At 39.6% G+C, this 26,818-nt stretch overlaps 1 protein-coding gene across 4 annotated transcripts; it reads left to right on the plus strand.

Annotated features, from left to right (window-relative positions):
• The first annotated feature begins 219 nt into the window (after window positions 1-219).
• On the plus strand, window positions 220-26,020 carry chd2 (chromodomain helicase DNA binding protein 2). 4 transcript variants are annotated; one of them, XM_019253548.2, is made up of 42 exons: window positions 220-593; window positions 2,007-2,072; window positions 2,201-2,269; window positions 4,782-4,838; window positions 6,186-8,180; window positions 12,024-12,258; window positions 13,554-13,640; window positions 13,855-13,916; window positions 14,316-14,444; window positions 14,692-14,871; window positions 14,990-15,129; window positions 15,215-15,440; window positions 15,534-15,634; window positions 15,713-15,754; window positions 15,849-16,033; window positions 16,129-16,253; window positions 16,344-16,560; window positions 16,661-16,750; window positions 16,841-17,031; window positions 17,129-17,317; window positions 17,443-17,605; window positions 18,068-18,220; window positions 18,887-18,958; window positions 19,275-19,424; window positions 19,513-19,661; window positions 19,760-19,856; window positions 19,952-20,044; window positions 20,143-20,316; window positions 20,410-20,579; window positions 20,666-20,707; window positions 20,818-20,957; window positions 21,035-21,173; window positions 21,273-21,423; window positions 21,534-21,656; window positions 21,772-21,894; window positions 22,185-22,325; window positions 22,492-22,608; window positions 22,697-22,875; window positions 22,967-23,066; window positions 23,164-23,353; window positions 23,608-23,854; window positions 23,946-26,020. In XM_019253548.2, exons 5-42 carry the CDS (start codon window positions 8,119-8,121, stop codon window positions 24,232-24,234), a joined length of 5,463 nt encoding a protein of 1,820 aa, XP_019109093.2. In that variant the 5' UTR covers window positions 220-593; window positions 2,007-2,072; window positions 2,201-2,269; window positions 4,782-4,838; window positions 6,186-8,118; the 3' UTR covers window positions 24,235-26,020. The 4 variants fall into 4 exon arrangements, with proteins under 4 accessions (XP_019109093.2, XP_019109095.2, XP_010732610.3 ...); XM_010734308.3 differs by having other exon boundaries at window positions 221-593; window positions 15,849-16,027; window positions 23,946-24,234; XM_019253550.2 differs by lacking the exon at window positions 13,554-13,640.
• The last annotated feature ends 798 nt before the right edge of the window (window positions 26,021-26,818 follow it).

The raw sequence follows: 26,818 nt of genomic DNA on the forward strand, positions 1-26,818 counted from the left end.
ACAGAGAGGCATGTAAACAGAGAAGAGAAATAGTTTTCTAACCCCCTAAAACATAAAAACACTTCATATTTACAGTTGTACATCACTATGACACATACACACAGTTATGTATATAAGTAGGTCACAGCTAACGTCTCTAACCGTTTTCTAACGTCCAATTCTGGGTTGACTTAATTTGCTTTCGTGTGTACAAAACAAAACAAAACTCGAGATTAAAACATTTAATTTACACTGTCATGTTTTTTTGTTTTGTTTTTTGTGATTCAGGTTTAAAAACAAAAACGTTTCGGTTGTTTTCAGGTTCAGTTATGGCTACTGCTGCTAACGCCTAGCTACTTAGATGGGGCTGGAGAGAGGAAGTGGAGTTTGGCTTACGTTGAGAGCGAAGTGGGCAGAGCCGCTGAAGGATATCAGCTCAGGCGGAGGCAGAGAGGAGGACACACACAACAAGAGGAGCGAGGCGTCGACAGCGGAGAGAGGAGGAAGGGCGGTACGATGCAGCCGAAAGACCCACCAAAACGACGAAAATCGCCCGAAAATGCGACACAGACTCGGGCAGATGACGGCGGATAGACACGGCCTGGGGAGAATGGGTAAGATCTTACGAGCAATCCAACATTAATAGCTGTAAAATACGAATCAGGGGTGCAAGGCAATATGGTGGAAAGAACGACAGTTAGACGCAGTGTTGTAAAAATGGCCATGGTGTGTTGTCAGCGAAGAATAAAGATAACGATGCAGAGAGGGTAAAATGTATATATTTGTGTTTCATTTGATGGGATTTGCATGTTTGTTAACCTTGCTTCGAGTTAACTTAGTTAATATTTGGATAAGTACATTTGTTCTCGACCTGTTTGGAGTTATTTCAACCTACGCATTTAAAATTTGCTTTGTCCTTGAAAGGGCAAATGCCCTTGTGTGAATTTGTTCGACAAACACGACAAAATGAAGCAAATGTTTCGTTTTTTAAACGTCATATCGAGACTGATTGACACCAACTCAACAAGCTTATGTAGATTTTTGTTTCTTTTCACTATACTTGTTTTTTTGAGCTTTTTCCACCGAATTATAAATAAAAAAACAACGTAAAAATCGATCATTTTTCACAATAACTGACCACAGACTTTACAGATGTAGTTTATTGAAAGATTTCACCAAGTGTGAGATGCTTAATACTTATATTTAAAAATAAGTTTAAATAAAACGTGACAAATTGTCAAAATGCTCTAAATGTAACATTTTGAAACAAATCTTCCATTGTAGATACCATACATAGACTATACTTGATTTGTTGGTCAAATAAAGCTTCTATATGTCATAAAAGCTTATATACTTCGAAATACAAAATAGGGTGTTGGCTTTTAACCCTTTCAGGTACTGAATGGAGAAGTAATTTAAATATGTACATTAATTTTGTTTTTTTCATCTTACATTACATCTGCAAGACATGTAAAGAAAGATTTTTATGTCAGAAAGCTTAACTACAAGTATGTGAATTTAAGGAAACTTAAAAAATACTGCATTAAAATTAAATAAAGAAATAAATTCAGCTTAATATCACCGTCTCATGGACATGGTTATTGATTTATCCACATATGAAGGCAAATACTGCATATTACAAAACAGATGATATACTATCTTTTATAATAGCTATTTTTGTATCTTTAACTATATTGTTAAATCCAAAGGATTAGTACCACCCAGCACATAACAAAATGTCCTCTCCAAGCTATTCTTGGTGGGATGTTACCGTTGAAGACAAATTTAGTCGCATTTTGAGCCACAAACACACGCCAAGATGAAACGTATTCCCGACTAAACGCAACAACTTATTTATGATTTTCGTCATATGTTAATGATCTCTGAAATAATCTTGGAAATAATCTTTAATACATCTTAAGACACAAATAGCCTATTTATGTCAGGTTTTTGCCTATGTAAGTTGCGTTTTTTTTAATTTACGACTAACGACAAAAATGATCAAAATCGCGTTTTGTATTTTGCAGGTATCCCCTTGATGGTTCGCAAATTGCGTCAAAGACGGAAGCGGGTCACCTGACCTATGCTAAATGGTATGTGCTTTTATTCAATACAGGCTTTTAAATGTTTTTTGGCGTCTTACCTGCTTCTTTGTCTTTACTGCTACATACATGTAACCAGTAGGGTGTGCTGTTTGAACCTTTATTTTTCTATTTTAAAGGGTTGCCACGTAGCCAACGAGGAGTCGTGACTTGGCAGAATCGCGCGATTTGCACAGCAATGCGGATTTGTAAGTATAAATTTTAAAATGGATAAAAATTGTCTGTGACCACTCAAACATAACTGAATAAAAAGTAGCGTTAATGGTATATTGTTTTTAACTTTTTTATGTGAACGTCATTGCAAGGAAATGCTGCTAAACGTAGTTTCATATGTACTTACTGCTACTTATAGCATACATTATAGCATACATTATCACAGTTTGACTTCAAGCAATGATAATCATGTCTGGCGATAGGACATTTCCGCCATCTAGTGTATGGTGTGATGACGATATACGTGTTAATTAAAGACGCAGAAGTGAACAAATGTCTGATCTGGAAAGGAAATTTTGTGATTAGTTTTGAATAATTATTCAAATAAATTCAACTCATATACATTTTATGTATATGAGTTGAATGATGATTTGACTGTTTAGTAATCCTGACATTTCATTGAAAGAGTTTGGCAGTTAAGCAAACTACTGAAACATAATAAAAATTATAGACCCAAACATTTTCAATGTTGACCTCTCTGTACGATCTTGTATAGTTAAGAGTTGAAATTAGTGTTTTAGGCGCAACAAATTAATTTTTAATTAGGAAACCGATTTCTTTTATAGATCTTATTATGATAAACGTTGAGTTATTTTAAAATAACATCTAGTCTTAGTATGTCGATGATGGTCTTTTGACAAGCTAGCTAACCTGTGAAGCAAGTCTTCTTTTTTTATCATACCGATGTCACGTGCAATAAAAACCCATAACAACTGACAATCATCACAACGCACTCATATAGGTCACACTTAAAACACTGACATTTCACAACATTAACTGTGGCTCCTAGGCAAAATGTGAGTTGGTTGGTTTGCGATACCAAAAGATGTGTCAGATAATGCTTCGAACGAGACTGACCGTGACCACACTTTTATACACTGTTATTCATTTCGACTTAAAGTAATTACATGCGTGGCTTGGATGTTGTGTCTCTTTGAAGGAGCTGTTTGAAGAAACCTAACGCAACTCAGTCAGGGTGGATAATGTAATCAGGCTTACGTATAGACCCTCGGCCGCCTTGAGCACATTTGAGCTGTACATTTTATGTTTACTTATTAGTTCAATCAAGTCAGCAAACTCGTGCCATTTTGCAAAGTTATGGTAATTTTAAAAAAGTATCGGCTAATTTGGCTACACAGTTGCGTTTACAAAAAATGCAATTCTAGTCGTGGCCTGTAGAGGTCATCAGGATGCTAGTCAAATAAATTTCACTAACTAATCCATGTTTGCACTATAAGTTAAATATTAGGTGGTGTGCGGTACATTTAATCTACATTGTTCATTACTTCTAAATGCTACAGCTTTTAGGTTCATGACAACTTGAAAACACTTTATCAAATAAAGTCAGTCTAGTGCCTGTCTAGTGCCAGTATGACATTATCTGCAGCCATTTGAATGTCACTGCAAATGACACCAAAATAAGAAAAGACAATCTTTAAGTATGAAAAATGTCTTGAGACATGATGACAACAACAACTTGAGATTAGGGGTACACCAACATGGAATTTCTCAAACAAAAACAGTAAACAATATCTACATACTTATGATCAATACTTGTAGTTAATAATGTGACGGTTTCACATCTTCAAAACTGCTTTACACTAATTCACAGTTTGTGGTTCATGAGTGAGAGAAAATCTAAAATTGTTTACTAAAGATGGATCGTTGGCAATTTGACATTGCTCAACCAAATACAATTGATAAAACAAGTCACACAGAAAAGCACATTCCTGACGCCCCCTTCAATGCTATTATTTTCCCCTCTGTACTTGTTATTTCTTCTAAGTAAAAGAAGAAGCTGTAGAAACAAACAGGAGTCCATATCCCTTCAAAAAGAACATCAAATCAAAACCAGGCAGTTGGTCTGATCATCAGAATTTGGTAGATAATAATAATGTAAGGTTCCCTGAGATGAGATGCAGCAGTTTCTCAAGAGTACCTGAGCACAAGAACTGCCAACCTAACACAGTATGTTGGTTCATTTCTGCCTCAGGTTAAAAATAGTTTTCCCTGACCATGAATCGCTGTCATCATTTGTTTCTTACCTGAAAAAAGACTTGAAGATGAGATGTTAACCTAATAAGACACGTGCTGGAGTTGGCATCCCATACATTGTAACTTAAGTTAATGTTCAGTCAAATATGAAAAGATGCATATTATTTAAGCATTAAGGTTCTGTCAAGGTAGAATAGCAGACTAACAGAGTTAGACTGAGGCTTTACATTGGCCTTTTGAAATACATCAGCTATTAAACAATTATTACTATGAAACTTCAGGAGAGTTGCGTTTTTCTCTGAAAAACTAATTTATCAAATTCTTAACGAGTCCTTGTTATAGTAGTTTTTAATCAGTCACCAATTAATATCAGAAACACTTCACACCTAGTTAAAGACAGCCACATTGATTGGTCCATTTGTTTACTTTTTGTGTGTGTACCTGATGCGTGGTAATATGTGTATCATTCATTGTTCCTTCTCTTTTCCACAGCGGAGACCTGCACTGGTGTGAAGATTCTCGAAATTTGAAGAAAAAGAAGACAACTCTGTAAGTTATTTTTAAAAATATATATATATTTGAAACATTTATTCAAATTCCTAATGAGCTAATTAATGAATAGACATTTTACTTAAAAGAGATTACATCCTCTATATCCCATCTGGATAGGTTGAGGATACTGCACACCTATTTTAGGCAAACCTTACCCCGCATTCATCTGGAATATTTATTGATATTCACTGTTAGCTCGAAAGACTAGCATTAGACCTAGATGTTTGCATGCAGAGTGCATGAACAAAGGCTAGGTTTGTAAATGTAACATGGTAGATCAATTTTATCATGTAGCTACTTTGATTATTGTTAATAATATACACTATCTTTCCCGTGGCTGTATGCGGACATTGGCTGTGTTGCCATCTGTTGGCACATTACAAAAAAGGCCACATTTCTCCACATTTCTCTTCTCTATTCTCCATTTTTGCTAAAAATCTTTTCGGCCTTAAAGCTGAAAAGAGGACCAATACCATGTCACAGTTAGTTTTATTTTACTGCTGTATTTCAATATTTTATTAGCTATGAGGAACATTTTTTACTGATTTTGAACAATAGATGCATGACAATTTTCACTGTTTGTAGGGTTGCTTTAATACCTATTGGATGCTACCAGAATCTGTTGGTCAGTCATGCCTTTGCTTTGCTGACTCTGGTAATTATTAGTCAATTCAGTCAAAGGATCTTAATTTGCATACAGCATTGTTTGCTCACATGCCAGCGTTTGGTTGTTTTGATCGTCATTTGTTTGAACATCACTGTTGCGTAACTGCGTAAAAAAAAAAAAGTTTTATGCAAAACGCATGGCGAAGTAAGTTAACTTTAGACTCATCGTACCCCTGGTGGTCAGCGGATGAATTTATTTGCAAATTATTGGAGCCTTTATTCAACATGGACTTCATGTCGCTGATAACTTATATACCAAACAGTGCCACATAAATAGGGTGATATAGAGATGCAAAACAAGTTGTATTGAATGTCTTATTGGTATGTTATACCGCAGGCTATAGAATAATATTCAAATAACATTGATCCCTAAAATGAATAAATTATGACGCTGGATTACAACACCCCCAATTCAGTAGCCTGCGTTCTTTACATTATGTCGATATGACTTTTAAATTACAGTTTCCACAGCAGCTATTGTTACAAACACTCGTACTTCAGACTAACACATGCACAATGCTAGCTAACGCAACTGAAGGCTAGCTATGTATGTGACTAAACTGTCTTGATTTAAAGTCTAGGTTAGCATGCTGTCTTTAGCTGCTGGACAGTGAATCGTTACTCATTTCAGTTGCACTGTGGGCTTACAACTTTTCCTTCTTTTTTTATCCTATCAAGACCCCATTCAACTGGATATTGCTGAAGTGGAGACAGCGTTGTTTAACGTGAAGATTGCAAGTGATTTGGCAGTTAGCCAAATTTTGACAAGACGAAACTGTTTTCTGACTGGACTTTGACGTTTGGATTTTTTATTTTTTATTTTTTTACGTCAACGTGGACACTGTGGAACACCGCTGCTGGCTGTGCAGCGGACTTGTCAAAAACATTACATTGTTAATTTTTTTTTTGGGAAACACAAAATCCGCATTTGTACATTTGATATTCAAATGTTGTTTTTAAATAAAGTGTATGTCCTCGTATTTTTTTTTCCTGGCTTTGTTTCATTAGCTAATTAACAAGAGAATCACAAGAGGATGTTTGGCGTAATATTTAGCTAACGTTGAAGTCCCATTGGCTCGGCTGTTGGTTTTAATATTTACGCTAATCTATACAACAAATTAACTTGGGTTTGCACCGACTTATCATCAAGGTTTTCCCATTTATTTTATAAACTAGCCAAATGCAAAGCTTCGTATTAGGTCTGTTTCGGGTGTAGCTATACGAAGTAAATAATTCAAATGGTGAATTAAGGAGAAAATGTTTGATTTAAAAATGCAAACTTGTGCTTAAATAAATCTTAATCAAATCAATCAAAGGAGCTGAATACTCCTATATTTTCTATAAGTTGCATTGAAAGTAGTTGAGAAGGTTTTAGTCTGGACAATAATGTTTTCCAAAGACTCTCTAAAATGGCTCCCAGTTGTTCTTCTTCCTGTCTGAACAGGAAGTGATGCACTTGGTGCAAAATAATTACTCACTTTTTAAACAGCCTCTCAATATTCTTACCCTTTTTTTTAATATATCAAGTATAAAGGAAAGATTTCAAACTCAAAGCTTGTGTGCTCTGGAGCTGAAAATGTATGTAAGTTTTTAATGAAAAAGCCAAATTTAAACATAATAAAAGGGGTGGGACTTAAACATCACCTGAGTGTGGTGTAAATGGAAATAACGTCAATCAAAGGCAAAGCTTTCAGAGCTAGGAAGGAGCTCTAGATGGCGGCTGAGCCTTGGGAAGGGTGCCATAGGCTTTCGTCAGACCGTTTCTCTCGCCTGTTTTTCGACCGAAACCGCTCGATTTCGACTGAAATACGAGGGATTTAATCGTACGATCGGTGTTTTAGCGTGAATTTAGGCGTTTCGTGTGGTTTTTGTGCTGGTTTTTCGAGCCGAGCGAGCCGTCTGTGCTTGGGGGAAGAGAGTGCTTGTCGTTGTTTTCCATACTGGGCTCTGGCAGCCATGGCGCGCCTCCATTTTTAGTCTGCTGCTCGCGTCTGTCGCTCTTGAGTCTGACAGTAGATGAAGACTGTAAAGGCCTTCAAGCTTTTTTTTGAAACAAGCCTCTTCTTTTTTTGTAATTTATCAAGTTGTTGTTTTTTATTTTACAGCTTGTTAATTTTATCCGAGTCGGGCTGAAGGAAAAAAAACTAGTGATAGACCGAGAACGATGAATCTAATAGTTCATTTATAGGTTACCACCTTTCTTCACATTGAATTGGTCTGTTTACATTGTGTAGTGCATAGTTTACTGATTTTCTCATCCTTAAGTCTTATTTTTCTAACCCTTTATCCGATGACGCAGTTACAATTAATTGCATGCGTCTCGGATCCGTGGACTATATAGAAAGACACAAGTTGGCTATTTAAACTTATTGTGTTACCACCTGTCATTTTTCATCGCTATATTTACATTAGCGATGCATGTGATGATCCTCAGATCTGTCGATTTAATGCCTTTTTTCTCAACTCGTGTCGCACCGACTGGGTTTTAACTGCCACCTGAGCAAAAGCCAGCCTGTCTTGTGGGACTTGTATGATAGTTCATGCTTAACTTTTTGACAGTAAATACCAGGACAAAAACACCAACCTGTCCACAGATTGTCAGGATAATACCATGATGAAGAGTAAAAGTAAAAAACAAGAGGATGAAGGATCGACTCAAAGCAATGCATCAAGGTATGACCCTTCTACTTTTTTTTTTTTACCCTTTTTTCCATATCTGCCCTGATTGTTTACCTTGTCAAGCATGGTTGATCACCTGTGTATACATATGCGACGTGGTTTTTTGTTCAAGTGCACCACTGTCATGAATGACCTTGCTATTGTTTAATAGCCACACCCTGATTTTCCTACCATTTCTTACACTCAATACTGAGTGGGTTTTCAGGCCTGAGTTATAAGAGCTCATTGCCCACGAGATGTATGTGTTTAGACCACAAGGGAAAGAAAAGTCATGTATTATGTTGCACATGATTTCTCCCAAATGTTTCATGTCCCATCGCTTTAAAGTAATATGACCTTGTCTTAGTAGTTGGTACTGCATTGCACCATTTTTATCAACCTTGTTGTGTTTTGGTTTTTATTTTATTTCAGAAACAATGTATTGCTTTGCTCTTCCTTATGGTCAGTGATATATAACCAGTCTTTTATTTTATTTTTTAATGATGGTTTATATATCACATAACGTCACTTCTTTGACTTGAATCTGCACGTGGCTTCATTTATTTCAATTTTTACATCATTCTGCAATCTTTTATCCAAACCTGTACTTTTCTAGTTTTAACCAACTTATACAGTTTGTTTGTTTTTTCACAAAATTCTTAGTTATTCCTGCTCATCTCAAATATTTGAATGTATTGTAAATGATTTTGTCTTGTTTTTAGATAAATTAGTAAAACTTCAAACGACTTTATAATTACTATAACATTATGTCAGTGTTCATAACTATTCAAACATGTCACCTGCCTGTGTAACTTTCATCTTTACATTTATCAGGAAGAGGTTGTTTTTGTTTTGTTTTTTTACTTTCTTTTTGGGGCCTCATGCAGTGAACAGGTTCAATTCATATGTTATTTTTAACAAATGATTGTTTATTCTTATTCTCAAGCAAGATATTTAATTTATTGGTAACCTATCACATACATTTATTGTCATTTTTAGGTATCCGACAAAGTTTAAATGGCCCTTTTTTTTTGTATCATTTAATATCGACTAATGCGAATATAGATGTTTTAATTGCAGCTTCTGTTTTGAATATGTCTGATTTAATTGTGAATGTTACATCAAACTAATGTTGTTTTCTTATCAAATCTGGCTTTATGTGTATTACTTGTTAGGTATTACTTCCAGAGGCCTGAGTTTCAACATTAATATATGATATTTTATACAGTATTGTCTGGTTTTATTTTATTTTTTAAATATTAAAAAAAACAAGTGGAAACCCCCATATATTTATCAATAAAGGTGGTTTTAAAAAAAAACTAATACCACGTCATTTGCATGGTGTCAGAACAATGCAGAAATTCAGAAACAACACAAGTGGCTAGCCATTATTTATTTTTTTGTTTGTATTTTATTGCATAAATGCTATGGCTCAACATGAGTTATTAGTGTTAGATTTGCTGCCATGTTTTGACTACAAACAATGCAGTCTGATTACAATAGACTGTTGTGTTTTTAGATAAAGACACAGAGAAGTTTGGATGCTAAGTGCAGGTAATCACCCCTCAGCATTTTACTGACTGTACACTGCAGCAGGTTACATCACACTTGTAGTTTTTTTTTTTTTATTTCCTTCTGTGTGATCTTGTGGCAGCCATTTTAGTATTTTCAGCTGTGAGTGAAACATCTGTGCTACTGATGACAGCCTAACTTTTTCACACTGATAACACGAGCACCGTGGACATGCAAGAGCAGCAGGATAAGCAGCAGAAAAATCTGGTGATTTTTTTAAAAAATGTTGCATTGCATATTGCTAAAATATGCCATACACATGCTCTCCTGAGTCACAAAATGGCCCTTGCTTTGTGTGCCCAGCTTGCTCACTTATCTGTATTAAAACTCAGAACTACATGGAGGAGGAACAGGAAGAGTTTAGGCCATGAGCAGGCTGCAAGCTGCGCTGCCATAGGCTAGACTTCCACCTAGCAACACGTCAGCCAATGATAATTCGCGTTGGTTTCTATGTCCCACCTACTTTTGACCTCTCTTAAAGCGGAAGGAGACATGCACTTCCGAGTGAAGTCATTGGGACAGGCTGTGACATCCAGTAACAGTCATTACAGCCACTTTAACACTGGTTACACTGAGATTGATTCATTAAAATCAATAAATTCATGTTCCCCTAAAGTTTTATTCTCATACATGTGTAAAAAGCAGAATACAACATTAGAAAATCAAAAAAAACATTAGAAAAAAAAAATCAAAATAAGAGTGTTTCTGTTAAGAAAACACCCAATATACTGAATAATAATGATAGAGCCTTTATATTTATTTTAAGATATTTAAGACACAAACCCATGTGATCCACATTAAGCAGTGATTACTGGAGATTTACCTCGAATGCATGCAGCACCTCCATGTGACCACATGAGGTATTACAGGCAAAGGAAGCCAGACAGGAGAGGTCATCAGAGGAACCATCATCATATTTATGCGCAGAGCTTTATTGTATGCAAAAACAATATTTGTATCAAATCTGACATTAATTTACATCAGTATAATGCCCCTTGAGATGCACCATCTTAATTTCATTAGGTCCCAAAACATTTGAGGCTACCTGAGAGTTTTGTTTTGTTTTTGTAAAGAAACAATTTCTGTTACACAAAATGTTTATTTGATATTTCTCCAATATTTTCTTCTTCTTTCTTGTGAAATATTGAATTAATTTCAAATGAAACAGTCCAAGGAGGCCATAAACTGTGATGATGGGTCACATGTAGACACTGCTTCAGTTTAAAAGAACTGTGATGATGGGTCACATGTAGACACTGCTTCAGTTTAAAAGGAGTAGGAAGAAGTACACACCTATTTATTCATTCCCCTTCTCCTCCACTTATTATTATTATTATTATTATTATTATTTATAGACTGTCCCCTGGGCGTACATTTCTATGTACATATACACAAATTTGCATATTATCGCATACATATCTACACACATGCACATATGCATGTACCTAAATGCACCGTACATATTTATAATCATCCTAATTCTATACACTACTGTGTCTGTAAACCAAAACTACACATCTGTCCTTCCTCGTTCTTATACCTCAAGAAAATATTGTTTCTATATTTCTTCTTGAACTGAATTATATTTGTTCTTTGTTTAAGTTCCATGTTGAAATCATTCACCAGTTTAGCCTGACATATTAAAACACACATACCCGTCATTCTTACGGCCCTTTTTTTGTAATATACGTGTTACGTATGTACGTATTACCCCCAACACACACGTTTAAAGAGAATATGAGTTAGGCTTTTAAAAGTCAGAGTACTTTATTTATTTCATTTTTCTTTTCATAGAAGTATTAATGGCCATTGTATTTTCTGATATTACTGCTATACTTGTAGTGTATATCACAAGTAATTGCAAGTTAGCAGGAAGGAAAGCCTTCAATACTTTATTAAATACAGTTTAGCCGAGTTTAACTTTAGTGGTGAAAGCAGATCTTCAGCTTTTCAAGATGCCGTTAAGAGGATTTGTGTGGCCCAGAGAGAGAATGAGGTTATTATAAGTCTGTTAGCTGAGTAAGGAACATGCTGCATGACGTAATGAGGTTTCTGTTTCCACTTACTCATGCCATCAAGCTCTTGCAGTTTCTCTACGTCCTAGTGAGTGTGTGTGCACCATGAGTTTGACTTCTAAGACATTTTTAAGTTGCTGCTTCTATCAACTATATTCACATTCTGTCCACTTTGTTGTTGTTGTTGTTGTTGGGTGTACAGAATTGTGTAAGCAAATAAATATGCACTGCAAAAATCAAAAAAAGATTGAACATGTTCTTGTTCCTTTAGCAATTCAGCTTCGGAAGAATCCAACCGCTCTGCATCGGAGTCGGGAAGTCAGTCAGAGAGCGAGCATGGCAGTGAGAGGAGGAGATCCCACAACTCCGAGTCAAACAGCTCTTCAGAGTCAGAGAGTCACTCAGAGTCAGAGAGCGAGTCTGCAGAGTCCAAATCACAGCAAACCACAGCAGAAGTCAAAGACAAGCCAGTTAGAAAGAAGGAGCGTCTGGCAGATGTGAAGAAGGTAAAGGTCACTGAGCTTGTAGAGAGGCACTTATGACTTCTGTGCTGGATAACCGCACACTAAGGCTCCTGTCCTCAATAATGGAGACAGAGTTAACTTCATTTGTGTTATCGGATTCCTAATGTGATTATGGAGGTTTGGCATGCGGACGGTTGTAGATGCTACTAAAGTTAAGCAACTTTTACGTCAGCCGTTTTGTCTTTTTTTGTCTGTTAGACCTGTGCTTTCCAGCCTCCAATGCTTCACGAAAGGTGGCACGTTCTTGTTGATTTTAGGGGGTGTAAGAAACCTTTAAAAAATGTACATAAACAGTAAGCTTATATCTCAGCATTGTATTAATTTCCGTGAAGTAAATCAAATTGAATTGTTCATTTTAGATAATTGTTTCAAACATAAACTTGAATACGGCTGTATGAGCAGACCCTTCACTCTCTGCTGAGCAGCCTCATCCTGCTTTAGTGTAATCAAAACAACCAAAGAGCTAATAGAGCAAGGGCCAAGCATCGGGGAGAAGAAAACATTAAATTTATCAAAAAGAGACGTATTAATACATGATTGTTAAGATTTTTAAAAATGCGTAATACAAACAAGACATACTAAATACAACAGGAGAACTCATTACGAGAAATAATCTGCTCCAAATTCACCCAAATCGCTTGTTTCACACAAATTTCCTGCTCGGTATTTGGATTAATTATAGATTTTCTCATTTGTTCTGTACTGTTATTGTCTTGCATCGCATATAATCTGAACTATCCCTAAAATAAACGACTTAGTTGGGGTTGTTATTTGATGATATGGAAGTTGGGCACCACAGTAAATTGCAGTTGGTGGTACCATGAAGGAAAACCTAAAATATGAAAAACATGTTTTGTCCTTGTTGTAGTTTTGATTGACAGCCAGAACATGAACTACATAATTTACTGTAAAATATGTTTTATACTAACAGCTAAAACTGTCACTGAAGCAATCGGTGGAGTGGTCGGTTAGTGGACGGAAATAGTTTTTGTTAAACTATTAATTATTCTAAATCTAAGATTTGTTTTTCAAGCAAAATTGCAAATGATAGCTTCTCAACATTGAATATTTGGAGCGTTTCCCTGTTTTGTTTAGACTGAATGTCTTTTGTTGTTCGGGTCTGTCGGTTCGGTCAAAGTAGTGGCAGATTAACCGATGATGAAAATGATTGTTAGGCACAGCCTGGTTTGCGCATGCTTAAATAATTATGTATAAAGAGATGGGGATGTAATATTTGTGTAGTGATAGAGGTGGTCTCTGGTGGTCTCTGTTTTCAGATGTGGGACGAACATCCAGATGTGTACGGGGTCAGGAGATCAAATCGCAGTAGACAGGAGCCGGCTCGTTTAAACATTGGAGCTGGGGTAAGCAGCGTGTGAATGAAAGCTTAAAACAAAGACCAACGGTACAAACATGCAGCATAGCTTGGCTCTGCTCCATTATCTCTATTGGCTATAAGCTCTTCTAAGCAAGCCACTTGTGCCATCTAGTGGATGTTATGAAGAAGTGCTGCTGCGTTTCACATTGAGACGACACTCGTGCTGAAATGTGGATCTGCTGTGCTGGTTGTACTTACAGGGCAGCAGTGACTCTGAGAGTGAAAGTCCCAAGAGGAAAACGTCACGAGCTAAGAAAAAGGAGTAAGTATGGGGATTTTGAACAATTAATTTCTTATTTATTTGATGGCACAGCACCGTATTCTTTCAACGAACTTTGTTTGTTAGCAAGATTCCTATTTGACACTCGATCCATACAGTAGTTTGTGTCCGCCTTTTGTCATTGTGGTGCCAGTCTGTGTTCATACTGTGGTTCTTTTTCATTTAAAGCTTGTTTATAAATGGGTATCTGTTTGTTCCAAGTGGGCTCAGTTAGTTTCAGTCAGCCAGATCACGTCAAATTTGATTAGTCGGATCAGCGGCTTATCCCTGATAAGACTGGGTTGTGGTAAACACCCTATGGCCAGTATTTCATGAAATCTAAAATTGGTTATAGCAGTGGTTGGCCTTGAGGGTGAACTTGTGGTATTTCTTTGTTGTAAGAAATACCTGGAAAGATGATGACTCAAATGATGATGAAGAGGAGGAGGAGGAGGAGGAGGAGGCTTCCGACATTACAGACAGTGAGCAGGAAGAGAAAAAAGTTAGATCCAGACGACTTCCTGCTAGAAGGTAAGAGTGTAGCGAAGCCTGGCCATCAGACAGCTACCCACTGGTCATCTCCAAATCATTTCATATTCTGTGAGCAGTTGTTTGATTACATTTTTTCTCTTTACTTTGGTGTAAAGTTCAGTCTGGAATACATTTATAATTTTTAAATTTAATCCAATTCGAGAAATCACTGTGACACAGATCCAGGAAGTTAGAGCTGTATCTCTTAAGCAGTTTGTATGTTTCTGTGTTTAACTGCATTTTACAGACCTCAAACCAAATCTTCAGCAGTCAAAAAGCAGCTCTCTCAGAAAGGACGGAAGTCCAGGAAACAGGACTCGTCCGCTGAAGACGATGACGAAGAAGACGACGACGATGATGACGATGACGACGAGGACGACACTCCAAAGAGACAGACTCGAAGAAGGGGTGCGACCAAAGTCAAAAGGTGCATTTCTGAACTCGGAGATTTTACTGTCAGCTTCCCTTCACGTCGAATTATTACACTCCGGACTAAAGTTTCAGTCCTCACCTTTATCCACTTCGTCCTTCTTCTGTTGTTACAGTTACAAAGAGGACCAGCATGACTTTGAAACAGACTCTGATGACCTGATTGAAATGACCGGAGAAGCAGGCGAGGAGCAGCAGGACGATGACAGCGAGACCATCGAGAGGGTTCTGGACACACGGACAGGCAAAAAAGGAGGTGATGCATTTTCACTTGACATATACTAGTCTGAAAGAACATTTTGCCACATCTGTACTGACTCAAGTGTTATTCTCTCTCTTAGCCACCGGGGCGTCCACTACTGTGTATTCTCTGGAGGAAAATGGGGACCCGGGTGAAGGCTTTGACCTTGAGAACGATGAAGGGGAAACTCAGTATCTCATCAAGTGGAAGGGCTGGTCCTACATCCACAACACGTGGGAGAGCATAGACTCTCTGACGCAGCAGAAGGTCAAAGGCCTGAAGAAACTGGACAACTTCAAAAAGAAACACGAAGAGCTGACTTCATGGTGAACATGTTTGGCTTCGCAGTAACATTTTCTTTGCAGATGTACATCCTTCAGACATGTTCATGTTTTTTTTTTTCTGTCCTTTGTTTGTAGGTTGAGGAAAGCGTCGCCTGAGGATATCGAGTTTCATAACTGCCAACAGGAGCTCACTGCTGACTTAAGCAAGCAGTTTCAGTTCGTGGAGCGTGTGATCGGTAAGAACTGGTCGCCGATTTTGTCTGCTGATAACTCGTTTCAACATGTTGCACTAAATTCATTTTTATTATTAACAGCAACAAAAACAGGAAAGACTCCAGGATCCTCCGACTTCCCCTGTAAGTCTCTTAAGATTTCACCGTCGCTGTTACTTTCTGTACTTTCTCCCCATCCACAAGTTGTCTAAAAGGTTGTCCGCTTTTTTTTAAACAGCTCATAGTCACAAGACACCGTCCTCCAATGAGCCAGAATATCTATGCAAGTGGATGGGCTTGCCGTATTCAGAGTGCAGCTGGGAAGATGGAGCTTTGGTTAAGAAGAAGTTTCAGCCCTGCATCGACAGCTTCATGAACCGAAACTCCTGTAAAACCGTCCCCTCTAAAGACTGCAAGGTAAAAGTGCGTTCCAAAAGACCCAAAACGATCTCGTCTTCCATGTTTTATATTTGAATCGCTTCTCTGTTTGATGAAACATTTTGTACGTATTATTTCAGGTGTTGAAGCAAAGGCCGAGGTTTGTTGCGCTGAAGAAACAACCGCCATACATCGGAGACGATAACCTTCAGCTGAGAGATTATCAGCTGGATGGCTTGAACTGGTTGGCTCACTCATGGTGCAGGTGCGGTTTAAATATGTGCAATCATTAGTTTTGATGACCTCATTTGAAGAACATGTGCAAAATTGTTCCTTTTTTTTTCTTCGTCTTTAGGTGCAACAGTGTTATCCTCGCTGATGAGATGGGACTCGGAAAGACCATCCAGACCATCTCCTTCCTGTCCTACTTATTTCACCAGCATCAGCTGTACGGACCCTTCTTACTGGTGGTGCCCCTCTCCACGCTCACCTCCTGGCAGAGGGAGTTTGATACCTGGGCCCCGGACATGAACGTGGTGATCTACCTCGGTGACGTCATGAGCAGGAAGACAGTAGGTTGAAGCTCGATTCTTGCAGGGGAGATTTGTGGAATTGTTTGGTATCTCCAGGGTTGGTTACAAGAACATCTGTTGTTTCCTCTGTTTTGTATAGATCCGTGACTACGAGTGGGTGAACCATCAAACGAAAAGAATCCGTTTCAATGCACTATTAACCACTTATGAAATTCTACTCAAAGACAAGGTAGGTGCAGTGATCAAGTATCTGTTTTACGGCTGCGTTTTGTCTGCACATGAAGAAAATCAAACACCGGTTTCCAACATTTGTCTCCAGGGCGTGCTTGGAAACATCAACTGGGCGTTCTTGGGTGTGGATGAAGCTCACAGGCTGAAGAATGATGACTCTCTGCTGTATAAAACATTAATGGAGTTCAGGTCTAACCACAGACTCCTCATTACTGGCACACCTCTGCAGAACTCCCTCAAAGAGCTCTGGTCACTGCTGCACTTCCTCATGCCTGACAAGTACGACGTCCTGGTGTAGACGTTTAAAAATGATACAATAAATTTAAAGTCCGTCAGACACCGGTTAACATTTGGTATCTCTGTTGTTGTGCTACAGGTTTGACTCCTGGGAGGATTTTGAGGACGAGCACGGTAAAGGAAGGGATAACGGTTATCAGAGTCTTCACAAAGTCCTCGAGCCGTTCCTTCTGCGACGTGTCAAGAAAGACGTGGAAAAGTCTCTTCCTGCCAAGGTGGAGCAGATCCTCCGCGTAGACATGACAGCACAGCAGAAACAGTTCTACAAGTATGGTTTTAATATCTATCTTTCGTTTTGCAGCTTTTTATTCCATGCGTCTTCCACACAAACCTCTTATACAGAGGCTGTGTCTGTCCTCTAAATTAATTAAATTTATTCCTGAATATTTCCAGGTGGATTTTAACAAGGAATTACAAAGCTCTTTCCAAAGGCACCCGAGGCAGCTCCTCCGGCTTCCTCAACATCGTTATGGAGCTCAAAAAGTGCTGCAACCACAGTTTCCTTATTAAACAGCCTGAGGAGGGAGAAAACGAAACACAACAGGAACACATGCAGGTCTGTTTCCTCATAAAGCCTCTTCAGCTTCCAGCAGCACCTCAGGACATCTCCGCTCTGCAAAGGAAACTAGTTGTAACATGATGATGAAAACTGCTATTAGCCTATGGCAGACTTAATTGTATCAGCGTTTTTGAACAGTTTTTTTTTTACTGATGTGTAATGCTGGAAAAAATGCTAATGTAACACATACAGAAGAGTAAAACTACTGTCACGAACACCACAGAGTAAGAGAAGATGCAGCTTCCAGCAATGTCAGCTGACCTTGTTTGACAGTTATTTAACATTTTATGACCGACGGGAGCTCATTTGTATAGCATACTAAAATGTTCCAAAAAAATGACACTACATCGTGTAAAAATGTAAAATGTAAAATTCACTGGCAGACTTGTTCTATGGTAGGTCATAAAGAGTTATAGAATAATGGTTCCACTTCTCATCCTAACACCTCGGACGTTTCAGGTTCTCGTAAGGGGCAGCGGGAAGTTAGTGCTGCTCGACAAGCTGCTGACCAGACTCCGAGAAAGAGGCAACCGAGTCCTGATCTTCTCCCAGATGGTCAGGATGTTGGACATCCTCGCTGAATACCTCGCCAAGCATCGCTACCCATTCCAGGTACAATTTTCAGGGCCGTGTCCCGCATTTCCATACGACCCAGGATGACAGTTCATGTACAAAACAATCTGCTGTGTCAGGGCTCTGTATGGTGTTGTAGTTATTCTGAAGGATGCTGTATTTTGTACCAACAGAGGGAACTTGATATGAGTTTGTGGTGACTTTGTAGATCAAAGAGACAAACATCTTTTTTGCTTTCTGCTAAAAAAAAGAAGTGTTTGTTGGAGCAGAAGAAAAAGTGGACAGTGTGTTTGTTTTTATGTACAAAACATTTATTTTTGACCATGAAATCAGTTTTTGTCTGTCGGCTTTATTGGTGTTTACAGAGACGGGGCTTTGAGGTGGTTGTATTAGACGTGTGTTAGACTCCGATGAGGATCGGATGTCCGTGTTGTTGCACACATGCTCTGCCAGGCTCACAGTTCATGTGGTTATTTATATCAACAAGCTATTTTCAGCTCAAGACCAGCCGAACCTCCTGCAAGTCACTCGACTCGGGTTGTTTTTTGCTGACTTGACTGGTGTAGACTGTTGTGATCAGTCCGAGCGTATAGACTGGGGGGGTACTATGGCATGTAAAAGTCATGCCAAGGTTATAGCACACAGACAGCTGGCTGGTAAATCTTCAGTTGTTAATTGTCTCTTGTTTTCCTCTCTCCTCTTCAGCGACTGGACGGCTCCATAAAGGGAGAAATCCGAAAGCAAGCACTTGACCACTTCAATGCCGAAGGCTCAGAGGTGTGTACTCTAAAGACTTAACACTACTAACTGATAGACAGGGTGAGTCTTGAGTCTGAAAGCCTGATTTGGCATTCGGTTTCTAATTAATTCAGATACACATATTTGGGTAATGACTCCTTCAAACAAACATACAGAACATTTTCAGCCATAACAGGTGAAGATATATTTGATAAATGGTGCAAAAAGGAGCAATTATACATGTTTACCTCAAAAAAAGTCAGTTTGTTTTTTAATTTGTTTCATTTACGGATTTGGTTTGTTATTATTCATAATGCAAAACATATTTACAACTTGTTGTTCATCTGCTTTCTAGGACTTCTGCTTCCTGTTGTCCACCAGAGCCGGAGGTCTAGGGATCAACTTAGCCTCGGCAGACACTGTAGTCATCTTCGACTCCGACTGGAACCCTCAAAACGACCTGCAGGCACAAGCCAGGGCTCACAGGATCGGACAGAAGAAACAGGCACGACGACTTAAACCGATCACTTTTTGCTCATACAGAACCAGTGAGATTATTGCGTATTAACGAAGACTACGCTTTCCCTTCGCAGGTGAATATTTACCGACTGGTCACCAAAGGGACAGTGGAGGAGGACATCATCGAGAGGGCAAAGAAGAAGATGGTTTTGGACCATCTGGTCATTCAGAGAATGGACACCACCGGTCGGACTGTGTTGGACAGCAACGCAGGAAACACAAAGTAGGAAGTCGTTCATGAGCTACGGCTAATTTAGTTTGTTTAATGTAGATGTCCTGAAACTTTGTGTGAGTCTAACGTTGCTGCTCTTTTTGTGACAGCTCAAACCCGTTTAATAAAGAAGAACTGACCGCCATCCTTAAGTTTGGTGCAGAGGAGCTCTTCAAGGAGGCAGAAGGAGAGGAGTCTGAACCACAGGTATTACAACGACTACTTATCTTCTGTTCATTCAAAAAGACACTTGTGTTACATGTTTGTAAAATTTAAACCAGGATACCTTTTTGTCTCTGTAGGAGATGGATATCGATGAGATCCTAAGGTTGGCTGAAACGAGAGAAAGCGATCAGGGCTCGAGTGCTACAGATGAACTTCTATCACAGTTTAAGGTACCTGCAAGCTGTTTCTGCTTTGCCTCATGTCAGTATGTCAGTGTGAAGCATCCATCCCTTTCAACTCTGTCTTCTCTTTGTGTTTGTCGCCGCAGGTGGCCAATTTCTCCAGCATGGAAGAGAGCACTGCAGAGTTCGAGGGAAGGCCAATACGAGAATGGGATGATATCATCCCCGAAGAGCAGCGGCGTAAAATTGAGGAGGAGGAGAAGCAGCGGGAGATGGAAGACATCTTCATGCTGCCCAGAAGCAGGAGCTCTAACAAGAGGGTAACATTTCCAGTCACACTGAACTGCTGTTCATCTTCCAGCAGCTCTTCAGCATCTGAATAACGTAATTTGTTGTTGCTCTGGTTCTTTCAGGCTCAGGCCAATGATAGCGACAGCGATGTGGGCTCCAAGCTGAAGCCCCACTCCTCGGGCTCCGAGAGCGAGACCGACGACAGTGATGACGAAAAGAAGCCAAAGAAGAGAGGCCGGCCCAGAGCGCGCAAGAACAACGTGGAGGGCTTCACTGATGCAGAGATACGAAGGTAAAATATCAAGTGAGCATTTATTTTCCATTTTTATGCTTTTCATGAACATAAATAAAATGTATTCATTATGATGTAATCAACAGGTTCATCAAGGCGTACAAGAAATTTGGAGCTCCACTTGAAAGGTAAAGATATTATTAAAGATAAATACATGTCTACATAATTTCACTGGTTGAGTATGAACAATGAAGTTGTCCAACAAACCATGCAGTCAAGCGCTCATTTGTGTGTCCAGGTTGGAGGCCATCGCTCGAGACTCTGAGCTGGTTGACAAATCCATCGCAGACCTGAAGAGGCTCGGTGAACTGATTCATACGAGCTGTGTGACTGCAGTGCAGGAGCACGAGGAACACCTCAAAGAGAACCCCGTTGAAGGTACGGGTGGTTTTTACTCAGGTTCTTTGAAATGAAATTATTATCCAGGCCCCAAAAATGACTCGTTATTATTGCAGCCAAAGGTCCTGGCAAACGTCGAGGAATTAACATCAAGATCTCAGGAGTGCAGGTCAACGCCAAGTCCATCATCCAGCATGAGGAAGAGTTCGAGCCTCTGCACAAAGTTGTGCCCTCCAACCCTGCTGAGAGAAATAAGTAAGATACAACTGCAGATATAAGAAGGAGCACAAGCTTGATGATTTGAAAGATGCATGTGTTGGGCATTAAGTTTAACAGTTCTCCATTTCCTTGCAGGTTCAAGCTGACTTGCAGGGTCAAGGTAGCCCACTTTGATATAGACTGGGATCCGGAGGACGACATTCAGCTCTTGCTTGGTATCTACGAGCACGGCTTTGGCAACTGGGATCTGATCAAGACGGATCCTGACCTTAAACTCGCAGATAAGGCAAGTGACTGATTTCTACTTTGGCATTTATTGTATGAACTCGAAGCAAAACGGCCCTGTTTTAAATATTGTAGCTACCTTTGAGGTAACATTTACATCCCTCTGCACAGATTCTCCCAGATGATCCAAGCAAGAAGCCTCAGGGCAAGCAGTTGCAGGCGAGAGCCGAGTATCTCCTCAAGCTGCTGAAAAAGGAACAAGACAGCGCAGACTTGTCTAAAACAGGGGAGGAGGTACGCTGCTATTAATCACTTGAGTAAATCACCCACGCTATTCTTTTCACCACATGGAGTTTGCCTTTGATCTGCACCACCCACACAGCTCATCCACATCTCTCTTCCTCTAAAGGTCAAAGTGAAGAAGAGGAAGCCTCGGGCGAAAAAGGAGAATAAGATTCTTAAAGACGAGCAGGGCAACGACATCTCCTCCCCACGCCTGTCGGACAACCCGTCAGAGGAGGGCGAGGTCAAGGTCAGTCATAAGATCACCACCTCAGCATCACCTGTAAGGAGACACAGTTACTTCAGGTGACATCACCTGTACGTGTCACATTTCCATCTCGTGTTGCAGGGGTGCTATACCAGCCAACGTATAAATGATAAAACTGAACCATAAATCAGGCAAAGTCGGAAAACTACTGCAACACCTGAACAAAGAAGCGTTACTCAGCATTATTTTTAGATAAGCCCTTGTCCTCGCTTGCTTGTATAACCTTCTGTTGTCTTGTTTAACGTACGGTACGTTGTTTTTTTGTTTTTCAGGACGATGGAACAGAGAAGTCTCCCGCCAAGAAAAGACAAAAGAAAAAGGATAACAAAGAGAACAAAGAAAAACAGGGAACTCCCAAAAAGGAGAAGGATGGAGACAAAGAAAAAAAGGGTGCCAAGCCCAGAAAAGAAAAGGTATTCATGGCCTCGTTTTATGATTTGTCCTTTTTTTAAAATTCTCATTATATCATAAAGATGCAGCATGCAGCTGAGAGAACGTAGCTAGAACGTCAGAAATACTCTTTTAAATATAAGAAGATGTGGGTCAAATGTCTTGATTTCTAGTATTCTTGTCTTTTAGGCTAAAGCACCCAAAGGAAAGAAGACCCAAGGTCCAGTCCACATCACAGCTGGGTCCGATCCTGTCCCCATTGAAGGAAAGGAGGATGATGAACTGGACCAGGAGACTTTCAGTATTGTGAGTTCCCTCCTCGTGCAAAGATTAAGCCAGTAAAGTTTTGATAAGTAACGTTGGAAAGTTGATGTGAATTTGTGCATGTGTGCAGTGTAAGGAGCGCATGAGGCCGGTGAAAAAGGCCTTGAAGCAGCTGGATAAACCAGATGAGGGTCTGTCGGACCAGGAGCAGCTCCAGCACACTCGCACATGCCTACTGAAGATTGGTGACCGAATCACAGAGTGCCTTAAAGCCTACAGTGACCCCGAACACGTCAAAATATGGCGAAGGTACGATAACTAGATGTTATCTTTGTGAAATTAATCATCACGCTCACCTGTTTAACTCTGCTAATGGTTGTTCTGTGTCTTTCTTTGGCAGAAACCTCTGGATATTTGTGTCTAAGTTTACAGAGTTTGGAGCAAGAAAACTTCACAAGCTTTACAAAATGGCACAGAAGAAGCGATCACACGAGGAAGAGGCAAGTTGTTCCCGTTTCTAGCTGTTTACATTCTGATTTATGAAGCGTCGGTAAGCGAACGTGAGGTTTTAAACATCACTTGCTGTGACATTTCCAGAAGGAGCAGAAGAAGAAGGAGGATCCTGCGGGGAGGGTCAAAACCTTCAGACCGGAACCGTCTGGTTCCAGTCGAGACTCCACGGGGACTCAGCCGACCTCCAAAGCTGGATCTCACTCAGCTCAGCCAGGCTCCCACGGACACCACAGAGAACCGTACAACGCTAATAAGCGGCACTTTGGCAACGATGGTACGTGTGGATCGAATTGTTTTTAGGCACCAGAAACACTGAACAGAGCGAGCATCAGTGAGCTTTAAAGAGGGGTTGGTAGGCAGATTTTGTTACCGCCAGACAAGCTGTTATCCCCTGTTTCCAGTCTTTGTGCTAAGCTAAGCAGACATGAGAGTGGCAACTCACCTTCTTATTTAACTTCCACCAGAAAAGTGAATAAATTTGTCCCAAAATGATTCCTTTTAATATCATGTTTACGCGTTCCATCACAGATAGGGGCGACTGGCAAAGGGACCGTAAATACAACTACCCAGGTAACAGCAACCAGTCATGGCAGGGAGACCGACATCATCCCTACGACCCGCATCGCTACAAGGACCACTACGGCGATCGGCGTTCACACGGAGACTCGTACCGCAGCTCGAGCAGTTACCGCAACAACAGCTCCCCTCGAAAAAGGCCGTACGACCAGTACAGCAATGACCGAGACCACAGAGGTCACAGACCGTATTACGACAGGTAAGAGTTAAATCAGTCCTTTGTTTAAGCATCAGTGAAGTATTATGTCACACCACTGGTTTAAAACATGCTGGTATAAATCATATTTCAGGCATCCGGACCCCAAAAGAAGACGTGGTGATGAATTCCGTCCCAACTACCACCAGGGAAGGGAAGGCCCTCTCCAGGACTTCCGGAGGATGCCGGAGCACAGGCCAGCACCTGGCCCACCTGGGTCGGAGCACTACGGCCGGCCCTTCCACTCCGACAAACCTCTTCCGCTGCTGGACCCTCGCTCCCCGCAGGCTCAGAAATCTCCACAGGACTCCCGCTCTCCACCCGAGCGGCCCGTAGAGCCGAACCCCGCGGCAGATCCGAGCTGGAACAACAGGAAAACATAAAAATATGCCAGTGCTGGCTGAGAAACTTATCTGGATGTATTTTGTTTTTGTTTTTTTTGTGTTTTTTTTGTTTTTTTAATCCAGGGTCAAAGCCACATGCTGCTGATAGACAAGTCTGGATTCGCCAATCATAAGCTCACAGTTGGAAAGGGAATCAACTTGTACCCTCTTTACCAGCAGAACTGTTTTGCTCTTTTCCCCAAGTGACTGTGGCAGTGAATGATTTGTGCCCTGAAGGAAGACGTTTGTTTCCTTCTGTCATCTTCATGATGGAAAGGAAAAAAAAAAGCTAAAACAAGCATCTTTATTTAAAAGAATTGACTCAATCAGTCAACCATGACTAAGACTTGAGTGGAACGCTGATGGATGCTTAGTCCCATGGACTATTATCTAAGGAGAATTTAGGATACGTGAACTGACTGACTGATCTCAATCCTAAAAGTGCCTGAAGGTTTTTGGCCTTTTTGAATGGTAAGTGTATGGGAATATTCCCAGAGGACGCATGACATGGACACTTCATTTTTTTTATTTTTTTTTTGTGTTTAGCTTTAAGTCTTGCAAATGATGTCATTTCAAAGATTTCAGTACAAAAGAATGTGTAACGTATTGTCATCTGCACCTTCAAAATGTTTATCTTTCAACATGTAGCCAAGCTGGATCACCAAGTATCATCACCATGTGGGTTAAAAAAAAAAAAATGGTGGCGAGACACGGCGGCCTAATTCTCTTCTTCTTTTTTTTTGGAAATTTGAATGATCAATGAAGCCAGTATGTTTCCTCTAAGCACTCAAACTGTTTTTAGCAAACTTAAATTTCTCACGTGTACAAATAATCATTATTTCTGTAATTGTGTAGCTATATTAAAAAAAAAATCATCGCTTTGTTCACTTTAACCACTTTCCTCTTCGTAGGCCCGATGAAATGGAGGCTTTGTAAGCAGTATTTATTGCAGCGGCTTGTGCAAAGGTTCATAACACTGACACTATGGCGTAGAATTTATCCTTTATGTTTGCCTTTCAGTATTAAGCTGGTTAGGAATGGTACTTCAGTGTAGTTTGAGTAATTCGCCCATCTTTCCTGCTACTGTATGTAAGTACTTAAATCATGTCTGACAATATTACGTGATAACAAACATTTTCTTTCCTAATATGTGGTTTGGCAATCTCTCTGATTCATTCAGAGGGTTGTACTGTTGCTGGTAGGTTGTTCGGGGGTTATCAGGAAGTCGCTGATGACTTTTAATTGTGTTTATTACTTTTGTTTTTCCCCCCCTGTGCCAAATCTAGTCCTGCTCTGGCCCTCATTTATTTTGTTTTTGTACGCTTCTCCATTTGTGCCTTATTTATGTGTGTATTATCATACTGCATGTTGGTCCATGGACAGTACCGAGGTCTAACACAGGCAGGATGTGTAGTATTACAGCCACATTTTAAGGAACTTGCTCTGACTGACTCAGAACAGGTGAAGGGACCATGTATTCTGGTTAATCATCATGTACTTCTGTGATTTCCAACAGGGGGTTTTGAGATTTGAGAGGAGGTGGAGGGGGAAATATAAACATTAATAATATACGGGGAAATCAAGTGTGTGTGTGTCGTCCAGGGCACTGACCTGTTACAGTGAACAGCCAGCACATCTTTTCTTCCACTTAAGCAAGCTACAGTTCCTGTATCATATGTTCTTTAAGAAAGTCTAAATAATTTATATTTGTGACAGAACCACTCTTCATGAGAAATTGTGCTGTACATATGTTTGGACATATGTAATAAACTTTGTTACACAATGAGAGTCTTCTTTTCATTTCCTTCCTGATAAATGCATTTCATCATTATCGTAGACCTTTTTTCACAGCACCGTTTTGACATGATAAAGTAGGAAAACACAGGCGTTACCAATGATACTGATTAAGGTCTAGTTCCATTCAGGTCAAACAGAGTCAGGTTGCTACCTTATTTCATGTCAAAATAGCTGCTGTGAAAAAGACATTTCAATAGATTTGTATGAAATTTTGGTCTTTAATGTTACAGAATTATAACAATGCTTGAATACATACACTTAATAAGAGTTCATGAATGTTCCCGAGTGACCAGAAGAGGCAGCAGCTCCTATACAACATGAAAAAGTTCATGACGTGTTGGATTCAGCATGAATACAATCAAATGTTCAGGTTAGTGTAATTCACATTTTTTCACAAAGATTTAAAGAGTCTGAATTTAGACGTTTCATGTGTAATTTCTTTAAAAAATAAACTTGCCAATGACCTAAATTCTCAAGTATGGAAAAACATCCTTCACAGATTATTTTTTAACTAATTTAAGATGTTTATGAGTAACGTCTCAAACAGCATGTAATGAACCGGTTGACACAATTGTAGAGGAATGATCTCATATATAAACTTTCTTCTTTGCGTGCTACTTTTCCGAGTGGAGTTTGCATGTTCTCCGCACGTCTGTGTGGGTTTTTTTCCAGGTACTTCAGCTTCACAGTCCAAAAAACATGCACTTAACAGGTTAATAGGTGACTCTAAATTGGCCATAGGTGTGAATGTGAGTGTAAATGTTTGTCTCTATGTGTCCTGTGATGA

This window comes from Larimichthys crocea, chromosome XXI (genome assembly GCF_000972845.2).
Source record: "Larimichthys crocea isolate SSNF chromosome XXI, L_crocea_2.0, whole genome shotgun sequence".
Classification (NCBI taxonomy): Eukaryota; Metazoa; Chordata; class Actinopteri; family Sciaenidae; genus Larimichthys; species Larimichthys crocea.

What these genes read in the sequence shown, in the direction of transcription:
- chd2 (XM_019253548.2), top strand. Translation starts at nt 8,119, where the DNA reads ATGATGAAGAGTAAAAGTAAAAAACAAGAGGATGAAGGATCGACTCAA. An exon ending in TTTGGAGCTCCACTTGAAAG is followed by an intron (nt 20,708 to 20,817) that starts GTAAAGATATTA and finishes TTGTGTGTCCAG; the next exon opens with GTTGGAGGCCATCGCTCGAG. An exon ending in AGCGATCACACGAGGAAGAG is followed by an intron (nt 23,067 to 23,163) that starts GCAAGTTGTTCC and finishes TGACATTTCCAG; the next exon opens with AAGGAGCAGAAGAAGAAGGA.